The sequence below is a fragment of the Cyanistes caeruleus genome, chromosome 1, assembly GCF_971803275.1.
Source record: "Cyanistes caeruleus chromosome 1, bCyaCae1.hap1.1, whole genome shotgun sequence".
In the NCBI taxonomy this organism is placed as follows: Eukaryota; Metazoa; Chordata; class Aves; order Passeriformes; family Paridae; genus Cyanistes; species Cyanistes caeruleus.
This window is the reverse complement of record NC_141701.1, coordinates 98,993,440-99,016,257: the sequence shown is the minus strand read 5'-3', so window position 1 is coordinate 99,016,257 and position 22,818 is coordinate 98,993,440. Positions and strand designations below refer to the sequence as shown.

Here is a 22,818-nt window from a genome sequence, read left to right as displayed (position 1 = left end):
GCTATTACTTGGAAGATTTTTGTGCTGTTGTCATCTCCTCACTTCCCTTCTTCCCTATTTTTATTGTTATTTTTTTTCTCACTCATCATCTTCCATCAGCTGCAGTTATTGTAGGTAGACTTCTGTGACAAAAGAGACTCTTCAGGAAAGAGTTCTGAAAACGGTCAGAATAATTTTACAGTAAGAAAATCTCTGGGGGATTTCCTGTTTGTCTGTTCCTATTCACACACAAACAACAGTAGAAATCATTGACAATTCGTCTATTCCTATAGTGTAGCTTTCCCTTTGCAGGTCTGGCTATGTGTACATTCATCTTCTCCCTATCTCTAAAATATACAGTGAGTGTCAGCACCAGAAGCTAACCTTTTTTTTGGAGCCAGCTAAATATATTTTTCTGGTAGAAAGTGCCTTATTCTGGTAGTCAAGCAGAATAATTAGCTACTTAGTACTATGCTCATCTGATTTTATACTGCATATAATGAAATTCTTACGACTTCAAAATTTGAATTACATGGAAACTCTGTAAGATGTGGTAACTATCCTTTCAAGTTGCAGCATGCTGACCATTCAAGAACCCATATGTGTTGCATATAATAACACAAAACATTCACAGGATAAGGATATTTGGAGAAGTATATTTTCCCAGAGGTAAAGGTTTTGAAGTCCTCAACTTGTGACACGAGACAGGTTGTTTTTCACCTCTGGATTCCTTTGTTTTAGTCAATTGAGACAATGAAAAAAAAAAAATCAGACTATGATTATCTTTATGAGAAATTTCACCATTTTTGAAGGGAGGGATGAAAGTCTTCTCTCATCTGCCTGACCCACCACTTCCTGAGAGTTTAGCTTTTAAAAATTCTTCTCTGGTTGTTGTCTCTTGCAAATCAACAGTGACCTTGGTTCTGCAGTGTTTGGCTTTTACCAGTGTAAATCTGGAGCATCTTCATTAATGTTAGCAAAAAAATTCATATCCTGGAACCAAAAGGGAGGTTTTACGTCTTTCTACACAATCATTAAAAGATCCCATAAAAAGTAGTTTTGTAACTACAATCCAGCCCACTGAATCATATAAAGAATACTGATAAAATTAAAGCAGAGTATTACAGAATAATCTGACAAGAATAATTCTGAGACTTTTAGCTGGTGTATACTGCACCAGCATTATTAATTTCCGATCAGCTAGCAAAGTACCTCACCCAGGTATACCTAAGCAAGTGACTTTCATTTAATTTGCCTTCTGAAGGACATGACAGCATCTGTACATTTTGAGATGTAATTGCTGTTATCCTTCAGTTTTTTGAAACAAACACAATCATCCTCCTGAATTACTGACTTTCCGTGACAATTTTTTGAGGTTGTGTTTTTTTAAACTAATATCTTTCAGACAGATCCTGAATAATGTAAGAGGATAAAGCCCACATGAAAAAAGTCAAGAATTCAGAAATAAAATTTTAGCTGTCAAACTTTAACTTAGTTGTTCTTTATTCCCTTAATATTCTTCAAACAAAATCCATTTCACTCTAGTTCATAAAGAACATTACCCTAGAGGACATAATACCTCTGACTTTTGTTTTAGGTTGATTTTTAAGTTGGAACATTGGACATTTAAAAAATCCACATTCTAAGCTGTTATTATGAGGAACTGCTGCCAAACATGTGCTCCCATCTTTTGTTTTGTTTTTTTTTTTAACTGCCTGTGTGAAAGGAAATAATTTCACATCCAACCCTCAGGATGGATGTACAAGGGTAAAGCAGCCTTTCTCTGTGGGATTTAGAATGGAAAGACAAGTTTCATGGAGGAGATCTTACCACTGCTCTGATTTAGAAAAGTACCCAGACAACCATATACAAAATACAGCATCAGTTCCTCTGGAAATAAATCTGTGTGTCATTTATTTGTATATAAATGTGTCTCAGAATTCCTGGTAATATGACAGAGCATGCTTCAAGATTTAATTACTTTTAGGGAAGCTTGAGCAATACTACACTTGCTGTAGAAATGCTGTAGAGATGGCTTAGAAGGCCAAAGTAATGATCCTACACACAACACTTAAGGCAAAGGCTGAAGTAGTGTGGTCAGTTCTGGCTTCTCTCCTGATTGTCAGTACATAGCATATTTCTATCTGTGAACAAGCTTTGGGATTTCATGGCAATTTAAATGGTGGGGGTCAGAGAGGAAAGACCATTAAAACTACTTATCCCACAATTTATTAGCAAGTTTTTAATGCTGAGCCAGAGTTAATACCTAATGACTTCTAATTCCTTCACTACTGTTCTGAAAGTATCCCAGTCATGCAACTGGCTGAGCTCAGCCCAGGGGAAATGCCAGACCTCTCACACTGGTGTATTTCATTGAATGTAATCCCAATTCCTAAAATGCTCAAGGGATAGTGTATGAACTAAAAACACCTCAGAGCACTTGGCTCCCTTCTGTCACTTCTGTTGAGTCTGCCACATCCAGACTGCCTTCAGATGGGTAGTTGTGAGCACAAGGATGCCAAAGAGAGAGATATGCCAAGGTATCTGTGTGGAAGTACTGTCACTGGCAGTAAAACCAGGAAAGGTTTTACTTACTATTATTGTACTTCTGAAAATTAGGGAAGCAAATAGTTGAAAGCACCTGTAGATCACAGATGAGACTGGAAATACTCACATTCATCTGATTTACTTTGGGACCAAAGGCTATATAAGAGTTAAGACCTCAGGTTCAGTGTTAGTACAACCCTCTTGAGCTATCTTGTCTGAGATAACCCCAATTCTTCCCTACTCCAACTCTAATTTTTATGTTTGCATTTCCTTTGTTTGTAGAACTTAATGACTTTTGGAGCACAATATGTAGCAGTCAGTTTTAGGAAAATATATACAGTTTGTGTGTATATATTACAGCTGTACCAAAACAATAAAATATAACAGAAGCTCCCCTGAAAATATCTGTGTCTCTGTATGTCAATAATCTGCATACAAAAAAGCCCCAAAGCACCCAAAGCATGATAGATTGGGCATTAAGTGATGCATATGTAGTCCTTAAGACAATACAGGGAAGCTTTGGAAACATTATTTTCTACTCTAAGAAAAAATTCAGCAAGCAAGGACACATCTCTTGCAGACTTTTAAATCTATTATCTAAATAATTTAAAAAATCAGATTTGATGCAATTTAGTTGAAGCTCAGATTAATGCAGGTTTAACTGACCACATGCAAGAAAAGCTTCTTATAAACCAATTCCCTTAATTGTCTAAAAAAGGATTGTTTAATTATTAAGCTAATACAGTTTTATTTCTGCATGAAATGGATCCAAATCCATCAGTGTGGGTAAAACATTTTAAGTAGTGTCTCAAAATTTAGAGACTGAAGTTGAGAGAGACTTTTCTGCTTTCTAAGTTCATTTTCACTGACTATGAGTGAATGGAGAATGAGACTTCAGTGACTCCACAGCCTACCCTGGTGTTTGGAATCGCACTACCTATGGGTACAGTCAGAGCTGTTCTTGCACAATGTGAATGTAGCATGACACATGTAGTGCAAGAATACCTAACTCTAAGAACATAGGACCACTGGACCAGAGCTCTCCTCTTTCTGCCCAGGACTTCTAAGATGGGCAGGGCTGAGCATCAGTATGGATGAGGTAGCTGTTGGTCCATTAAAAAATAACTATGTAATTGGAGGGAGCGTCTATGAACGGCATTAACTAGCATCCTTAGCTTTGGATTCTATACTAAGAAGAATTATTTGATTATTAGCAGGATAAAAATTAGGACTGTGATTTCAAGAGGAGAGGTAACTCATCCATCCCTTGCACATGTCTATCAACAGAAGCTGACAGTCAGGATCATCTCCTAATGAAATGTTAATATAGTTATCCTCTTAAGTTATGATAAAGGGTGACTGCTGGGCAATTGCAATTTGCGAATGTCACATGATGAATCTGTGGGAAAAAAATTAGAGTTTTCTATGGGTTTTACAATATTGACTTTAAAAGCAAAAGACCTTTACTCTTCAGGAAGCAGCATCCTAGAACCATCATTAGGTATGTTTTTATGGTTTATCAGGCCTTTTAGATGTTTTAAGCTGAATGCCCATAAGGATTGAGTAATACAAGGTGGAATTTCCCCGCCTGTGTGGTCAGAAGGCAAAACCTTCCCTTGGTTTCCCCTTGCAGTGAAAGAGAGAATGCACATGCTGGTTTTAGACCTTTAGGGGTTTGTATGTAGCGTCCTACCTGCAGTGGATTTGGTGAAGTAAGAGGAGATGGAAGGCCATGCCCTGGTGACTGGCTGGGTTTCTGAGGGGAGCTGGAGGACTGTGAGGCTGGAGGTGGTTGGCTCTGGCTCTGGGACTGTGTTTGGGTCTGCTGTGGTGGTGCTGATGGCTGTGGCTGTGATTGCTGAGTCTGCTGGGTTGGCTGTGGAGTCTGTGCCTGCTGAGCTTGCTGCTGCTGCTGCTGGCTTTGCTGCTGCTGCTGCTGCTGCTGTTGATGATGCTGGAGCTGCTGAAGATGCTGAAGCTGTTGAAGCTGGGAGTTCAGGGATGAGGTAGCTGTGAATTGAAGAGAGGGAAGGGAGTTATACAAGTTTCAGTAATACCTACTATGTTAAAGGTATTCTGGATAAAATTCTGGTTCTGTTACATTGAGGGGCACACTGGTTTCTGAGGACAGCCGGCCCTAGATTTCAGGATGTGGGAAGAAATTGTCTCAGTCAATAGTAGCCTGTGGTTCTGCCTGTATAATTCTGTGATAAAGAGCCAGACTTCCCTGGAGGCAATGAAAGCAAACCTTTGAAAGGGCTAGGGGATGCCCCTAGGATCCCCACAGGATGGGGCTCAGAGCTGACCAGGATTCATTGCTCAGACAAGATTACCAGTGAAGAAAATGGGAATTTTATCTGCCTAGAGAAGAGAGGAACAGATTGTCACTGTACTTGTAAGTATAGCAAGATCTCATAACATGAACCAGTGCTTTTATATAAAGGAGGAGAGAGCCATAGTCATAAAATAAAGGATACTCTGAAAAGAACTTTGTCGTGTCATTATGCAGTAGGTATCGGGAAATAAAACATTCAGCTGTGAAATTTCTTGTGCAATGCCTAGGGAGCAAAAAATACCTAATAAAATGTGTGTGTCTCTGAAATAAGAACTGCTCCTTATAATTCACATCTAAAAGCTATAAATTCCTTCTTGTAACTTGCACTGCTCACTTGCTCCTGATAGTTAAGGTCTGTTGTGTTTGCTAGCATATGCTTCAAACGTGATGTTTGGAAGTGCGTGGCTTACATCAACCTGCTGGTACAAAGGAGCAAACTTTATTTCCCAGAGACACTTTCAAACTGACTAGGACATTCATTAAATTCAGGAACACAGGAAGTGTGTCATAGGGATGTCACTAAAGAACAGCTTTAAGCAGCAGCAAGAGCATCACAGAAGACTGATGCTTTCTGTGATTATGTCCAGAATAAGTCACCTCTGTCTCCAGCCATACCCATGTTAATCAACGTCTTAGGAGTTGAATTAGTTAGCTATAAGATCCCAAGGGAAACAGCTTGTAAGGTCATTATGATATTTTTCGCTCTGTATACTGCTTTGCCAGCATCACCCTGTATTATAATTTCCATCCACAAAAGCAAAAGTAAACCGGGAATGAATTAAATTTTTTATTTTTAAAATGGCACTCAGATTTAATGGCCAGAAACTCTGTTGACCAAGTTATTTGTGGACTGGCAGATAAAGCCAAGTTATCTCCACTTTCTTTTCATGCTGATGTCCCTATTTCAGCTTTCTAGATGTCTATGCCTGAGGCTGAACCTCAGGTCTTGGTGCAACTTCTGAAATCAATGAGCCATAAACTGGAATAAGAAAAAGAAAAAGAAAAGAAAATGGAGAAAGATGAGGCAGAAAGGGTAAGCCAGAAAAGGATGTAAGAGGGAAAGTATAAGACTTGATAAGAAGAGCTGTTGGCTCTCAATTCCCATGCTCATAGCTGCTCTAAATTTTCTTTCAACAGATGCAGGAATCAAACTAGAAATACGCCTTGACAAGAATTATACCCACGTGTATGTGACTTCAACAAAGAATCCTAATAACACAAAGGAGGACTGATAACACCAATATGTTTCTATCAAGAAAGCTACTCAAAGAAATTTTGTGTTTTAACACAAAGCAGAGTAACAGTCAAATTAAGAACATACATAGTATCTCATGCACAAGAGTATCACCCTAGAGAAGTAAGGGAACACTCCCATCAGTTCCCTAATGAGAATTCGTACCTAAATGTCCCAAAGTCAACAGGGCAGTGAGTGGCAATATAATCCAAGGCATATGAGAACAAAGAAGATGTGTATACAAGAAAGCAACTGCACAGATGAATTAATGATTCATAGCATGAATCATCTCAGATGGCAAGGAAAACCATTCACCAATTCTATCTGTAGGGATGTACGTAGAGGCAGAAAGACCGGTACCATTCCCATGAGGAAAAAAGAAATCTAGACCAGCTCCTTCTATAATGTGGGCCATTTCTTCACCTGTGATAGCTTAGCAGACTGCATGATCCACTGATAACCAGAACCAAGACTTCAAACTGACCCTTACTGCATCCACAGACTCCAGTACAGAAATTAATTAAATGACATCCCACAGAAGCATAACTTCTAATCCACATGGCTCATGGGGAGGAATGAGGGACTGTTTTATGTTGTATGTACACAATTGGACAGGAGGAGACAAAACCTTCTCTAGGACTAGAAAAGCTTTGCTTTCAGTACTGCTCAGTGTCTCACTACAACTTAAATGTTGGTGAATTCAGGAAGATTGATATCTCTACCATTCACTTCTGTACTGGAAATGAAAACATTTTTTCCTGGGGTAGAAGATATTCCCTGAAGGATAATCTGATTAATGGAGAGTAGTTACTTCATGGAAAATTTTCTGAGTTTTTTGCTAGCAACTGCAGAGAATTATTCAAGTAACTTGTGTTTTCAAGTAATTCCTTTAAAAAGCCCCTCTGAAGCCCATCATCATGCTGAGCTATAAATTGCATTGAAGTGTCTTAGAGAGGTATGATTGTTTAACATGCTGTTGCTAAACAAACAGATAGGGAATTGGAAGAAGGACTGTTAGATCAGACAAGGTGTTCTGAAAACCACACAGTAGGTGTACAGTTAAGGTGGGTTTAGGGCTCAGGATCATGCCTGCAGTCTGTTGCTTGTGCTGCCAGGTTGTACTGCCTCTCAATGTGTGTACCATCCACAGCAGGGGTTGTGTCATATTATTGTTTGCAATCAAATCCAATCCAACTCCCAGAGCTTGCTTGCATAGCTCATCCATTATAAATCGTATACCTGTCTAGCATTTGTCACTTTCTGCAGAGCTCGGAGCCTGATGGAATTTCAGGTGGTACAACAGTGCTATGTCTGCATGTATAAAAGATAACATGCACTGCCTACCTCACAGGAATCTTTTTTATGATTTACTGGCTAACAGCTGGGTAAAACTTTGACATATTTTAGTAAAAAGTGCTACTTTCACAATTGCATTCAAGAATTAAAAAGGCTTGCAAAGAATTGCAGAAAGTTCTCTCTATGGTTAAAAAGGTCAACACAAAGTACATCGCTTTAAAAGAGACACACAACTTAAAATGTATGCCAGCTATGAAAAACTGAGGAAAATCCACAAAAGCTGTGTGACATTTCAACTCTCCCTAAAAAATACATGTTGAATATATGCCAGGTATCCAAGAAGATGGCAAATATAACTAATATCTATGAAGAAACAATGGCGTGAGGGGTTTTAAACCCTATGGTTCAACAGGCATCTCTTTCCATAAGATCACCCCACGGTTTATGATCCTACTTTAAGCAGATTATACTTACTCATAGTGTCAAAGCATTTACATTAGAATACAAGGCATGGAGTTAAGTGGTGCAAATCAATGGTCAAGAGGCAGTGAAAGCAAACTTTCTGATCTCCTAGGTCATCTCCTGCAATACTTGTCACAGATCTCAGGCTACTTTGTGGATTAGAGAAAGTTATGACCTAAGGTACATACTCCTCCTTGATTTTCTTTGGGGGTACCTTAGGCATAGTGTTGCCATGCATTTACAATATTCACACAAAATATGTCATTTCATATTCTATTCCTCTGCTGGTTACTTGCACAGGAAACTGAAATGAAATGAAAATGCCCTTCTGCCAAGTAGAGTGTTACAATGGGGAAAATTCACCTCTGAGGCAGCCATGCTGAAAGAAGCAGTCTGATCCATGACAGGGGGATGACTGAAGCTTTGTCATAGTGGGCAAACTGAAGAGGCTTTATTTCCCAAGCCTGATTAACAGAAAATAGTAGCAATTGTCTGATGCCCCTGACTAACATATTGTGACATAAGTAGGGGAATATCCCTGGTTATGCTTTATGTTAAAACATACATTTTAATGTTTAATCGTGATTCTCCAAAAAGCAAGGAAGATAAGTATGCTCACAAATGTTTATATAATGAAAACAATTTAAAATTAGGACTCCTTTTTCACCTTTCCTTCACAATGTAAACTCAGATTCTTAAGACCTCTACAGTGCTTGGCAGAAGATCAAATTAATATTCAGGGATTCAAATTGTATCTAGAATCTGCTCTTGTGGATAAGCTTCACATAATGTCTGATTTATTTTATTAATGTTTTGTGCATGTTTGTTTCTGTGTAAAGAGGAAGGAGGGGTAGGAGGAATAAGACACAATTTTAGCTTACAAACCATTGTGCTACTCTAGCTTCTCTCCTCCTATTTACGTAATTGCACAGTTGTTCTTCAGTGCCTTGATACAATGTACAATGGACTAAAAAGAAGAAAATCATACATTAAACCTTTTCCTATTTGACTGAGCACAGAATTTGACTCTTGCCATTTCAAGGGCTTAATGCCTTTTTCCACTTCCCCAGTAATGGAGAATGGATTTGCATTGCCTTAAACTGAAAAGTGTAACTAACTTAAGCATCTGGGCTTGAGTTTGAGCTGACATGGCTCGCTTTTTTTTCCACCCTGTTGTTTCTCTTTTAATGAGGCTTATGCCTTTCTTTTCTTTGAAACAGATTTCTAAAGATTGAATACACACACTGAACAATCTAATGCAAGCCCGTGTTTACATTCTCTCCCTCCTGGGTAATGAGGGGTAGGTTAGCCAAATACCCGTGTTTTTCCATATGCTCAGATTTTCTTTTTGAGAGTGAAATGCGAGTTCTGTTAAATATGTTAGCATCCTCTTTGTGAAAAAAAAAATCCCTGAAGGGCTGGACTTGTGGCTGAAGAGATTAGTAATGGGATACAGAGCATGTTATTTCTAAACCACTGGTTCAAACTCAGCCTAGGTCAATATAGGGAACAAAAGTCATTGCACTTTAATGGTGCTTTTGCATGTTTTCTACCATACAGAATATGTATAAATGTATAGAAGTCATATTCACACACAGATATCCACAGAGAGCCTGTCTGCATTGGAAGAAAATTGCTACACAGTCAAGGTAATAAATTGTGTAATTTAATAAGTGATGGTTTCAAAACATCTAATGAGGAAGATCAAAAAGACTATGGTCTTGGATGGTTTCAATTGACATCTTTATTTGCACTTTCAGCAGAGAGGCTAAGAATGGAAAGAGTACACATTTCAAGTCATCTCCTTGTTCCTAAAGGTGATGCCTCAAAGTTACAGCTGCAAAACACAGATGGGGTTATGGGGAGAAACTTGCATTGCCAATAGTCCTCTGCACCAATTGTCCAGATAAACAGAGGACTTCACTTTCTAGCGTTGTCACATCCAGCATCATTCATGAGCACTAAATGCACTTTAAAGAATGTAGGCAATAAAAAGGGAGTATTAAGAATAAAGCCATCATAAGTTATATGGTGCCTGTGGTGTCTACATTTTGATGAGTACTGGAGCTTCCCTGAAAAATGATCCACTGCATTAAATAAATCTGACATTTTGTTTTCCTTACCAAACTTTAAAATGTAGAATAATCCACTAAAATCTTAAGAAATAAAAAAGAAAAAAAAAAAAAAGAAAGAAGAAAAGTTCTAAGGTGGAGAGCTTGACTAAGTATCAGGATAAGTATATTTAGAATAATTCCCATTTTAAGATAACGTAGGGGCTATTTTCCTCTAGTTTATGACAACACTGTAAAGTGAATAAAGGTCCCTGAGTGTATTGTAAAAATTACATTAACCTATTTAAAATGTCCAAAGGCAAGAACATGCTGGAGAAATTAGACTTTAATAAGCCATTTGCTTTCTCAGTTCAAATGGGACCTTAGGTATCATATTGTACAAATGATTGAAATGTAACTGGAGTTGGGGTATCATCAAGACACAGGGGATCAATCAGGATGACTTGTCTTGGGATTCTCCTTCAAAGACAGGCAATTAAGCATAGCATGACAAGACTGTAATTGTTTGAATGCCAAAGTCTGTGCCAAACAAGTAATATAGATACGGTAAATTCTTAAATTTTACCAGCTTTTTTTTTTTTTTTTTTTTTTTTGCCAAACATGACTCACAGATCAAGTGTAGGACCTTACAATTACGTTTTTATGCCAGATAAAAGCAGTTTTCTGATTACAGAGTGCAGAGCCAGTCCCAGATTGTCTAAGAATAGAACAGAACATGAATTTGAGTAGCATGGTACTCCTACAGAGTGGATCTCCAAACCATATTGAGCCTACAACTATGTTGCTGTGGACCAGAATTTAAGATTACCTCCTAATTTGTGGGGAAAATTCTTCAGGACTCATTAGCAAGAAACTAATTGACAGTGAAAAGATTATCATTTAAAGGCCAACAGAACCCAGTGTAAGATTTCACAGCTGAAAGGATATGACAGGGAATGGATGAATGACACAAAGAAATTAACTTTGAAACAACAGTCTGCTGACTCAGAGAACAATGACCATGATTTATAATGGACATAAGAGAAAATCTGTGCATTCTCTGCACATACAACCTTTAATGAGAGGAACTGCAGCTTATCTTTTCTCTCCTTTACTCTTTCAGATGCTCTATCATTGATGGGGACCATAATTTCAACGTCACTTATGCAGACTGTTTGACATACTCAATGTAGCAATACTTGTAGAGAAAGCAGTGCAACGACATACAGCCCCAGAAGCCTTGGAAAAGGTTGTGCAGAATCCTGTCTTACAGTTCAGAGAGTCCCAGTCCACCAGGTATCCTGCCATTTCTCCTGACAGCCTATGTGAGGCTTTGGGGCAGAGTCTCATAGAGAGGAGCTTGTTGAACTGCTTGGTGGTTTCAGAGTGATTTTGCATTCTTTCAGATAATAGATCTGCAGCTGCATCTTCTATAACTGTTTATGTTATATGGATCTTTGGACAAAGAAATATGCATCCAGTTGTAGCTTCTGGAATTGTTCTTTGAAGATTGGGAAGTATAACTAAAAGTGAAATAACTGTAAGTGAAATGTACTGGGTATTTTGTACACGTGTGTGGTTTTGGTTTTGGTTTTTTTTTATTAATAACACAATCAAATAGCAGATCAAAATGTTTGTGGTTTAAAAGGTTGGTCTGTAGGCTGAGTTTGTGAAAGTGTCCTGGGAATGGCATAGGAAAATGTCACATTCTCCCAGCCTCAGGCTACAGTGTCCAGCAGGTGACTTTGTATGAGTGTTAGCTTTCACGTCTCAGATGCTCATTGTAACCATGTTTCTATCAATCTTCACTTCCAGTCTTTTCTGAAAGAAAAAGACTTGAAACTCTGTATTCTTTTAAGAACTCTAAGAGTCAAGCACCTGTAAATTCTGTTCTTTGTGTATGAATTCCAGCCAAAGAAGTTAGCTGAACAGCAGTGAGAAGAGGCCATGGAATGACTCAGAAAACAGCAACATATACACTGTAAGGAGAAAGGGAAAAAAAATGCAGTGCAATCCACTTCTTCTCTTTACAATCAATAAAACTACAACAGCAACTACAAGAACCAGGTGCAAAAATGGCAGTTCTACCTTGCTGCACACAAATTCTCTGCTGGAGCTGTGACTTGAGCTTCAACCTTGTTAACAGGCCCTGTTTTTCTCAATACAGCCTTGAACTTCTGCTTTTCCCTAGACATGAAAAATTAAAAATAGCAGTAACCGGATAAAAAAACATGGGGGAGAATACAAAGCAAAACAAAACACATGGCTGCAATGCTCCCAGTCCCTGAAGTAGGTAGGGACTGAATGCCCCTCCTCACCAGTGGGCACACAGATGCTGTACCATGTTGAATGTGGTATTCTTCACCAGAAGAATAAAATAGACTAAAAAGCTTTGTCTGAGTCACAAGGGGCATTGCTTTAATAGCTGTGGTCCAGAAACAATCTTGAGCACAGGTTGGTGAGGAGATGCTGTGCTAGGTACTGTAACATCACTGTGTGAGCAGAAGATAGAGGTGCTCTTTCTTTAGATGAAGGATCAGTGTTTCTCTAAACTATGCAACTACCTCCACACCAGAAATTACAGGAGAGCTGGGAGGAGAACTTTAATTTGGTGATATGTCATTTAACAAGCTATTCCTGAAGGTAAGTACCACCACCAAGGTACCCAATATTTGCCTACAGTTGACTCACAGTAGCAATATTTTGCCATCTTTAAGAATCTTCCATGATTTTTATCATATGCCCTGCATAATTAATAACACTGCATTTAGTTATGTGCATTTCAAAACATACCTTAGTATCTATAGCTGTTTTCTTTTTGCAATATTTAAGCTGACTACAGGTCAGTTTGAGGCAATCTGCCTATATCCTTTCTTCTAGTTTATTTTACTTGTGGAGAGATTCAAAACAAAGTTAAACAATAGGGAAGAAATGGTTTTAGACTGAGCAGTTGGTTTTGGCACAGATGGACTGACTGCTCAGTTTTAGTTCACAGTAAGATGAGAGTGTCTGAACATGAGATTTCTTTCCTGTCTCTACAGTTCATCAGCCAAACATCTTGCTGCTTCAGATGCAACTCCTAGTTTGGCTGTGCTTGGTATCTATCACCTTTGTTCAGCAACAGTGAATTAGCTGCTCTTTGGGTGCTGACATGCTCCCATCCTCCTAATTTCCTGCTCACCAAATAAATAAACAAACAACCTGGTTATTCACATACTGCTGCATATTCAATTGTTCATCAGTAAAGAATTTGGGTGGGAGACTTAGGGAGAAGATTTTATAGTCAGTCCTCATTCACAGGCTGTGAAGCCAGTTACATTTCTGTTAGGATGAGCCCCATGCACAGGTGAAGAGAGCCCAGAAGATCAGCTGCGTTGCACCGCCCAGTCAATGCACTGTACACTTCATGACTTCCAAAAGCACATAGAAAACCCCATGCTGTTTGTTAATTTGTACGTTTTTGTACACTGAAAAGTAGCAGTTAATAGCAGTCCTTTAAACAAACTCCATCTAGATCTTACTTTGGCTCTTAAGTTGCTTCTTCATGATTATTAATTATTTTTAATTTGAAAGGAACATACAGACATTAATAAAAGAACTCTCACTTGAATAATGTATTTATTTTCATGGACCTGGAGTACCCAGTTATAGAAAGGAGAACAAAATCCAAAGGATGTAAAGGAAGACTTTTCAATTGGCAAAAAAAATACTCAAAAATGAGTCACTATTTATGTACACATACTCATTCTGAACAGAATATTGGCAGCCTTTTGATGCAGTAACTAACTAATACCTTATTACCCTTATCAATGAAAATACTTGTTTATCCAGACCAGCTAATGGAAGAAAAGCTGAATTTGGTTGCTAATCTGTGATTCTCCAAAAAAATTAACATGAAGCTAGTCTTTGCCTTCCTTAAAACATCACTGCCCTAATTTTAACATTCAGAATAATGAAATATTTTAAATAAGAGTTTGAGTCTCATCAGCTGCATTAGCTATACCAAATATCAATAATACTACAAAACATTACCAACACATTAAGGCTGTTATACATATTAACTACACCTGCTGTTAATGGTACTCTTTTTAGAATTATAGAAGAATCCTCCAGAATTTGCTCTAAATATATAGAAAATTCATAAGAGAATGTGTCCTAACAGGTATATTTTGTTCATCCTATAAAAACATACTGGCAGTGATGTATCTGGGTTGTGTGAAGTTTCCAAGCAACAACTACAATTTTCTTTTAAAATTTCCTTCTGTTATATTTCATATTTTCATAAAATAATGCAAAAGCTACTTTAAACTGTAGAGAATTAAGAAAATTTCGATGCTAATGAAAAGACTGGTCATAATGTGAATTTGATTGCTAATGTATAGCCACAGATAATGATGTTTGGGGGTGGAGGGCAAGAGGAGAGAATTTGCTGTTCACAAATTCCCTTGTTTTTGCAATTAGTGAATTTCTCATCCTCTTGCAAAAGCCCACTGACTAGTGTAGGTAGAATTTCCATACCATTACTGGGCACTAACTTCAATACCAGTTAAATACAGATGAGCTTGTTTAAAAAAGGTGTAATTTCATGAAAAGCCTGGACCATTCAACAGCACAAAACAAAGAAATACATGTCAGTGCCTACACAAGATCTAGCTTTTTGCTTAAATTAACTTCTAATTTAAAAAGTTAGTGGAAAAGCACTGAGCAAGTGGGATGAACTTTCTGTCATGGCAACCCTGAGAACAAAAGTTGGCACAGTTAGTGCACACGGAAATCTGAAACCACTACTTTAGATTTGTTTTGCCAAGTTTTAACTAAGTAGATACAAAGACTGTTCCTTTCATTTTCAGTGCCAGGGATTTTGTCTTTACTCTGTTGATTTTAATAGCTCGCTCAGAAGCTTGGAAATGAATGTTTCTTCCATCATCAATTTAAAACTTTTCCATTTGCCAACTATGAGTGTTTTTCCTACTGTGTGTTTTCAATGAAGCTGAAATTAATATGGGTCCCTTTGATTTTCCATCCAAGTGCCAGGGAGCATGGGACAAACAATTTTTCCATCTCCATCCTTGAGGCAGAGCCAGGTCCAGCATCACATAACCACAACACTACTCCTTTTCTCCCCTCTTCCCACAGTCTTCAAAAATATGACTCATTTTGGACTCATATTTATCTAAAGTCCGCCTGGAAAGACCAGCTCTACAGAGGTCCTCCAGCCTTCTATAGGTTAGGGCAACTCCTATGGCCATCATCTCCAGTGGCTCAACCACTGTTCTTCTCATGCAGAACCTTCTCTTTGTGCACATATGGCCCCAAAATCTTCACTTCTCTACCAGATATAGACACATTTACTTCTTTAGACACATTTACTTCTTTATTGCTTATGGAATCCAGCAATCCTCACCTTTGAACAGGGAACTGAAGCAAATGCAAATCTGGCTAAACATTGTCAGAAAATAATACTATATATGTAATTGTGAAAAAAAGCTGCACAAAAGTTGTGTAAATTCTTGCATTTATTTTTTCAGGAATGTATAGGGATTTTTTTTGCCAATAGATACTTAATCATTAGAGCTTTTGAGAACTGTATGAGGAAATAGATAAAAAAGGTAAGAACCATAAGTGAAGGCTAGTGTTCTGTAAGCAATCATCCAGTACAAAAGATTTCATTAAGAGGTTTGCAGCATACACTGGTGACTGTTTTATGTATTCGAATTATGTATCACATGGATTTTCAACTCATAAAGAAACTAATGCCAGGAAAGCATCTTACGTTTCAAAGTTTTACACTGGAAAATTAAGAGTGGAAGCTAAGAACATAAAACCTCTGATATCTGTGAATCAACACCATTCCACAGACGAGTACAGACAAAACCAGAAATAATTTCCTTTCTATATTTTTAATGCAGCAGTATTCTTAAATAGATTAATTCTAGAACCTCTTAATCATCTCTCACAGTGAAATGACATCTGACCTCATGCAAAATATCTTCAGCTAAGAACTTTGCTGGTTTAACTGATGCCACAATGATTTTCAGACTTGATCACAATATATCTGCAAAATAGAAAAGCTTTAGATGTCTGCATGATTCTGTCACTTTTATTCAGCTGCAATTGGGAGTGGCCTTTCTGCTGTGTACTGTCTAATGTGTGTCTTGCAGACCTGCATGTCACTTGACTGAGAGGACTCAGAGTTCCCCCTGTCAACAGCCCTGAGAAGACCACAGGGAAAATGTGAGAGGCACCACCTGCATCTTGTGCCAGCATGGGTATGAATACAGAGCACATGCCACAGAGCAGCTCTCTCCTGCTGAAATTCAGAAGAATGCCATTGGCTTATGTACTGATATGCAACTTTAATTTTCCCACAGAACACTTTAATCAGAAACCACTTTCATAATTTGTAAACACTGCCAAATGTTTGATTCTAGGCTGTTTAAGAGATCAGACCTTTGGGTAGAAAAATAAAATAAATAACAATCATACCATCAAACAAAGAAAGCAGTTATAAATAATTAAATGTGCAGCACTGACACATACTATTCCCATCTGGATGCTGTGCTTCCACAATATAAAGCACAGCTTTCCTAATTAGGAAAAAAAAAATAATTTAAAAACATCCTGTATGACAGAACAAGTCAGATCAGAAAAATGGACTTATGACTGACTGTCATACACGTGAAAATCAGCACCTGAGAATCCACTTCCTACTTCTGAACCTATCAGACCTACACCACCTTGGGCACAGGAGTTAATCTCACTGCCTCACTTTCCTGTTCTATAAAGGAAAAAGAGGGATAATAAACTTCACTTCCCTAACCACAGGAAGCTAATTTAGTGAAACGCAGCAATGTGTGCTAAAATCCTCAAAAAGAAGGGGGTCAAAGATACACGAAATTTTATTTCCCCATGGAGAAAATTGTAACACCTACATGGTGTTAATGAGAGATAGATGATTTAAAAGCAGCCATTGTTTGGTCTTAATTTTTGATAATATCTGGGTAATGCTTTTATTCCCAGCAGCTCATAGAAGTTTTTGAGATCTGCAACAAGCAGGATGTCTTTTAAGACAAACTCTCAGCTGAAGCACATTTTAGGCCCTTATCTCACACTGGATTGAAAGGATGCCTCAGAACGAACACCAGCCCCAGATTTTCTGGAAGATTAATACTTAAATTTCACTGCACACCTCTGTGATCACCTCTATAATCAGAGACACACCAATGGACCTAGATAAACTAAACTAGGCAATGATAATAATAAAAAAAAATCCAAAAGAAAATCCCACCAACAAAGCATCAAAGAAAATAAAGTGCAGGAAGCTAGGCCACAGAAACAAGAGGTTGACAAAAGACAATAAAGAAAGGAAAACAAATTCAAGGGTGATAACTATAGGATCCCAGTGGGCTTGTTATATGAATAGTCTGCAGGCAACCACATCCTGCTGCTGCGATGCTTCATAAATTCTATCATCTTGTTAAGAAGCTGAAGACTACTGACCTCACTTCCTCTGCTAATAAGACTTTGTGCTGCTTTGTGCCTAGACTTTTATGATGCTTATGAAATTTGAGCCATTGTGTGAGCCTCCTTCATTCTTACACCAATGATCAACAAATCTTACCAATGATTAACGCCTCCAAAATTACAGAAGGACAGATGGGAAATGAAGACTCCTCTCCCTCTTTTGTGCAACATTCCCTTCTTTCCCTCTTCCTATACCCTTGCAAAATATTTTTCAGACTCTCAGGACCAGTGATGCTGAGACTTGCTTGGTTTCTGAATATAGTAAAATTAATCATACAATAAAACAAATCTGAGTAGATTTCAAGATGTTCACATATAGGGATGACATTTATACATGCCTGAAAGACCTTCATGCATTATAAAGCCTGTACAGGCAATATTCAGCCATTTTGTCCTGAGAGAACACATAACAAGTGTCGAAAGGCCAAAAAGAGAGCAGTCACAAAGGTGTTTTGGAAATACTCTCCAAACACAAAACCTACATGGGCTGTGTACGTAAAAGCTCTCCTTATTGGAGCTCAAAATAGGAGAAAACAACTACTCTTCTTAGCACTTATTTTTGAAGAGCAAAATATACAAAGACAGCTGAGACAAGGTCTGCCCCAGCTGGCTACAGCTGCTCATGATCATGAAAAATCCAGAGAAAGGCAAGCCTGAGACTTGCCCTGTTCATATTTTGTATCATTTTCTTCCCAGTCTAAAAAGGGACAAGACAAATCAAGGCAGTCCTTTTGTCTTTACACGACAGGGCAAAAATGCATTCACACCATAAAAAATAGGGAAGGCTTGTCTGTCAGCTGCCTACAGCTTTGAGAGTTCAGTAATACAAGTATGTGGCAAGGATGTGCCTTTAAAATTTTACAGAATGCAACTTAAAAAAAATGATCAGCCATTATTTCCTTCTAGTATCTCCACAGAAATCACTGGCACAGGGAAAAAGAAAAGTACCAAAACCCAAACCCTCATAGATGCCTTTTTTTCCCACAGACATCCTCTTAGCCTTAAAAGTTAAAACCCCCAATGGTCACCTCTTGCAGCTGGTGGATTACATCACAGATGTCCTTGCTGAGTAAGCTTACCTTTAGTATCTCAAAACAAAATTGCTGCAAATAAAAATATACAAATCAACACAGCTGACAAAGGCAGTAAGACCAAACTCTTCTTCAGGTTTCACAGAGCAATGAGGACAGTCATGGAATTTGCATTTCTGAAACAATGAGGAAAATACAGCCTTTAGTTACATAGTTCTAAGAGCTCTATGTCTTTTGGATATGAATTTCTCTTTGCTTCTGTTGTGCCGCTAATGTTGCTCAGTGCTTGCTTTGCCACCCTTAATAGACAACACAGCACACATCCACTGTCTAGACTTCCTGTTCTCTCCAATCAGGAAGGTATGCAAATTCTTAGTAGAGTACACCGCAATAAAACTTCAAATAAAACAGTCAAAACCAAACCAAAATTAAATACAAGTCCAAATATCTTAGTTTATTCCTGCCTTTTTCATAGCTCCTACATGGGATCAAATATCATCTTTATTGTGTTGTCACTCTTACATGTAAAAAAATATATTCAAAGTCAGCTTATATGTAACAATTTCATTATTTTCTTCTCTACAGGACATAAGATGACATTAGGAGCCTGCTGAGTGTTCTCAGACAGATCCAATCTGTTCTACCTTGCACAGACCAGTGACCAACTTGAATGACATTCCAGAATGGCCCTGTGGAGCATTAGGTGCCACCACCAGCTGTTCCACGTGTCTCTGTTCCAGGGACACTGCAGAGTGTACACAACACTTACAGTGTGGGAGGGAGGGCGGGAGGGCGGGAGGGCGGGAGGAAGGAAGGAAGGAAGGAAGGAAGGAAGGAAGGAAGGAAGGAAGGAAGGAAGGAAGGAAGGAAGGAAGGAAGGAAGGAAGGAAGGAAGGAAGGAAGGAAGGAAGGAAGGAAGGAAGGAAGGAAGGAAGGAAGGAAGGAAGGAAGGAAGGAAGGAAGGAAGGAAGGAAGGAAGGAAGGAAGGAAGGAAGGAAGGAAGGAAGGAAGGAAGGAAGGAAGGAAGGAAGGAAGGAAGGAAGGAAGGAAGGAAGGAAGGAAGGAAGGAAGGAAGGAAGGAAGGAAGGAAGGAAGGAAGGAAGGAAGGAAGGAAGGAAGGAAGGAAGGAAGGAAGGAAGGAAGGAAGGAAGGAAGGAAGGAAGGAAGGAAGGAAGGAAGGAAGGAAGGAAGGAAGGAAGGAAGGAAGGAAGGAAGGAAGGAAGGAAGGAAGGAAGGAAGGAAGGAAGGAAGGAAGGAAGGAAGGAAGGAAGGAAGGAAGGAAGGAAGGAAGTGGCGGAAGGAAGTGGCGGAAGGAAGTGGCGGAAGGAAGGAAGTGGCGGAAGGAAGGAAGTGGCGGAAGGAAGGAAGTGGCGGAAGGAAGGAAGTGGCGGAAGGAAGGAAGTGGCGGAAGGAAGGAAGTGGCGGAAGGAAGGAAGTGGCGGAAGTGGCGGAAGTGGCGGAAGTGGCGGAAGTGGCGGAAGGAAGGAAGGAAGGAAGGAAGGAAGGAAGGAAGGAAGGAAGGAAGGAAGGAAGGAAGGAAGGAAGGAAGGAAGGAAGGAAGGAAGGAAGGAAGGAAGGAAGGAAGGAAGGAAGGAAGTGGCGGAAGGAAGTGGCGGAAGGAAGTGGCGGAAGGAAGGAAGTGGCGGAAGGAAGGAAGTGGCGGAAGGAAGGAAGTGGCGGAAGGAAGGAAGTGGCGGAAGGAAGGAAGTGGCGGAAGGAAGGAAGTGGCGGAAGGAAGGAAGTGGCGGAAGGAAGGAAGTGGCGGAAGGAAGGAAGTGGCGGAAGGAAGGAAGGAAGGAAGTGGCGGAAGGAAGGAAGGAAGGAAGGAAGGAAGGAAGGAAGGAAGGAAGGAAGGAAGGAAGGAAGGAAGGAAGGAAGGAAGGAAGGAAGGAAGGAAGGAAGGAAGGAAGGAAGGAAGGAAGGAAGGAAGGAAGGAAGGAAGGAAGGAAGGAAGGAAGGAAGGAAGGAAGGAAGGAAGGAAGGAAGGAAGGAAGGAAGGAAGGAAGGAAGGAAGGAAGGAAGGATAGTAAAGATCCAGAGTCAAATGTGAGTGGCACAGCTATAATTCTTTATGAAGGAGCAGGTAAGATTGATTGTCAAGGGTCAAAAGGCTAGGTCAAACTCTGCTCATTTGTCAGCAGAATGTCATTTTTGTTTTCCCTGTCACCAGATAGCTTTAAAAAAATTGCAACTCCTTCCTCATTATCTAGGACTTGGGTCCCTTCCTGCCATCCAGTATTAATGAAATCTGCTTCAAGCCTGGCCTTCATTTTTGAGGTTCTTCTTCATGTAATTCTTCCCTTTCTTAAGTACTAGAGACTGAGGACAATTTTAAAGATTGCTTTCTCACACAGAGTAGTTGGAAAATTGCTGCTACAGTGAGAATGGTTTGAAAACATTCATGCAGTATAAATGTCTGAATGAACAAAAGTGTAACTAAATCATAGCAAGTCCAAAGCCTACACAATGATGGTATTGAATCATGGTTAGATCTCTGCAACTGATATGGAATTGTTAAAAAACAACATGATAAAATATTTTGAAATAATTTATGAAAACCCCACCACCACACTTTTTTGTTATAATTACTGGCTATGCACCACTGGAATAACATTAACACTGAAATTATCCATCAATTTACTGTGAATATGATTTATATGTGCCTGATTCAGGTAAAAATATGGCAAATAATTACCTTTAAAAAATTAAACATCTAAATTAATTGAAGTTAAATGACACCTCTATTGTAATATTTCACCTGGGTTGTAATGGGATGTCATCCAAAGGATGATTCCTTAAATAAAACCATTTTGTGTCAAAGGTAAGTTTAGGTGGAGTTATCCTCTTTTGAATTTAGATAAAGACAATACCTAGGTGTTTATTCAGTGCTTTTCACAAAGGGATCTCAGGGTAAATGACACCAATAATTAAACCTCTTATAAAGACTATCCTTATGAGAACTATCTCTGTGTTTACAGGAACAGGAACCATATGGTGACAGAATGAGATGATTTTCTAAATTAATTTTCCATAAACACATTGCTGAAAAGGGTGGCTTAAGTATGTTAACTGATTGACATAATACATCTTTTTATCTATACAAATGACCTTTTGAAATATTTATAATCGCTCTTAGGCAAAAAACATCCTGAAATTCTGTCCTAAATTGGCATAGAGTAACATTTCACACAAGTCTAATTTCCCTGCATAAGCAAATGTGATGACTTCCGTGAAACTATCTGCACTAATGGCATCTCAGACAGGAAATTCAAAATGTTTCATGGAAATGATCAGTTTTAACTGTGAAAAACAGATAAAAAGAAATGATAGCTCAATAAAAAAGGTTTCAAAATGTTTTGTTTACTCTCCATTTGCAGCTTGGGAGAGCTGTTTCCAGGCCTGGCTGCTCCAGAAACACAAGCTAGTGTCTGTTTGCTTCCAGCCACAGACAGAGAATAATACCCATTTTAAGTGTACAGAATTCAACTCACAGAGAAGTGATACACAAAATTATTTAAAATAGGCACAAGAGGCACACGGTGAAAATAATTAGTTAATCCAAACCCTGAAAGCACCTGGCTCTCCTGTGATATTCAAAAGCCAATGGTGATGTTTGAAACTGAACGATTTTTATAAACTTCTGGTATTTTCTGAGCTGACTGGGTTTTCAGGGCATACAAAATGATGTATTTTCAAAATGTTAGCCAGGAAAACTCAGTTTTGATAAAATTATAGGAAATTTCAACAAGATAAAAGAAGAACAGCGAAGGGAAATAAAGAGAAAAAAAACCATTCTTATACAAAGCTAAGTTTTCCTTCAGGATGATTTTTCACTCCAAGGTTCCAGTAGCAACAAAGTTTGACTTTTGAAGTTTGAGGTCAGATGAGAATGACAATAATTAGAATTTGAATAGAGGGCTTGTCCTTAAAATAATTTTGTTTAGAGCACTGTGTTTGACTGTACATTACTTGTCTAGCCATATGGCAATGTGGACATTCTTCTGCATGTGTGCTGCTGTGTATCAGCTTAAAACATGGAGTACTCTACATCACTAATGTGGGAAACAGAAGTAAGAGATCAGTCCCAGTATGCAGATAAAAGTAATTGTAAAACAGAGTGGGCTGTGTCTAGGAGAGCCTGTGTTTATTATGTAAAATGACTGATTATATTAAGCCAGCTGGGTTTTGCATGGGACCTTGTTTGCTGAAATATTAATAGATGACATTTAGCTAAACAGTACAACAGAACCCTGACAGTGTGCTGAGAACTGTCACCGTAAACACACTTTACTTCCTGCAATTAATATTAATTTGGTAGTTGTTACCAAACTGCCATGCTTTCACCTGAGAAGTAACAGA

General features: G+C 38.6%; 1 protein-coding gene across 3 annotated transcripts in view; it reads right to left on the bottom strand.

The window, feature by feature from the left end:
• POU6F2 (POU class 6 homeobox 2) overlaps positions 1-22,818 on the bottom strand; it is a 311,706-nt gene that overhangs the window by 89,900 nt on the left and 198,988 nt on the right. For all 3 annotated transcript variants that reach the window (XM_086844510.1, XM_023919541.2, XM_023919539.2), the window contains exon 5: positions 4,220-4,536. In XM_086844510.1, the coding sequence (XP_086700636.1) occupies positions 4,220-4,536 (317 nt within the window). The remainder of the gene's footprint in view (positions 1-4,219; positions 4,537-22,818) is intronic.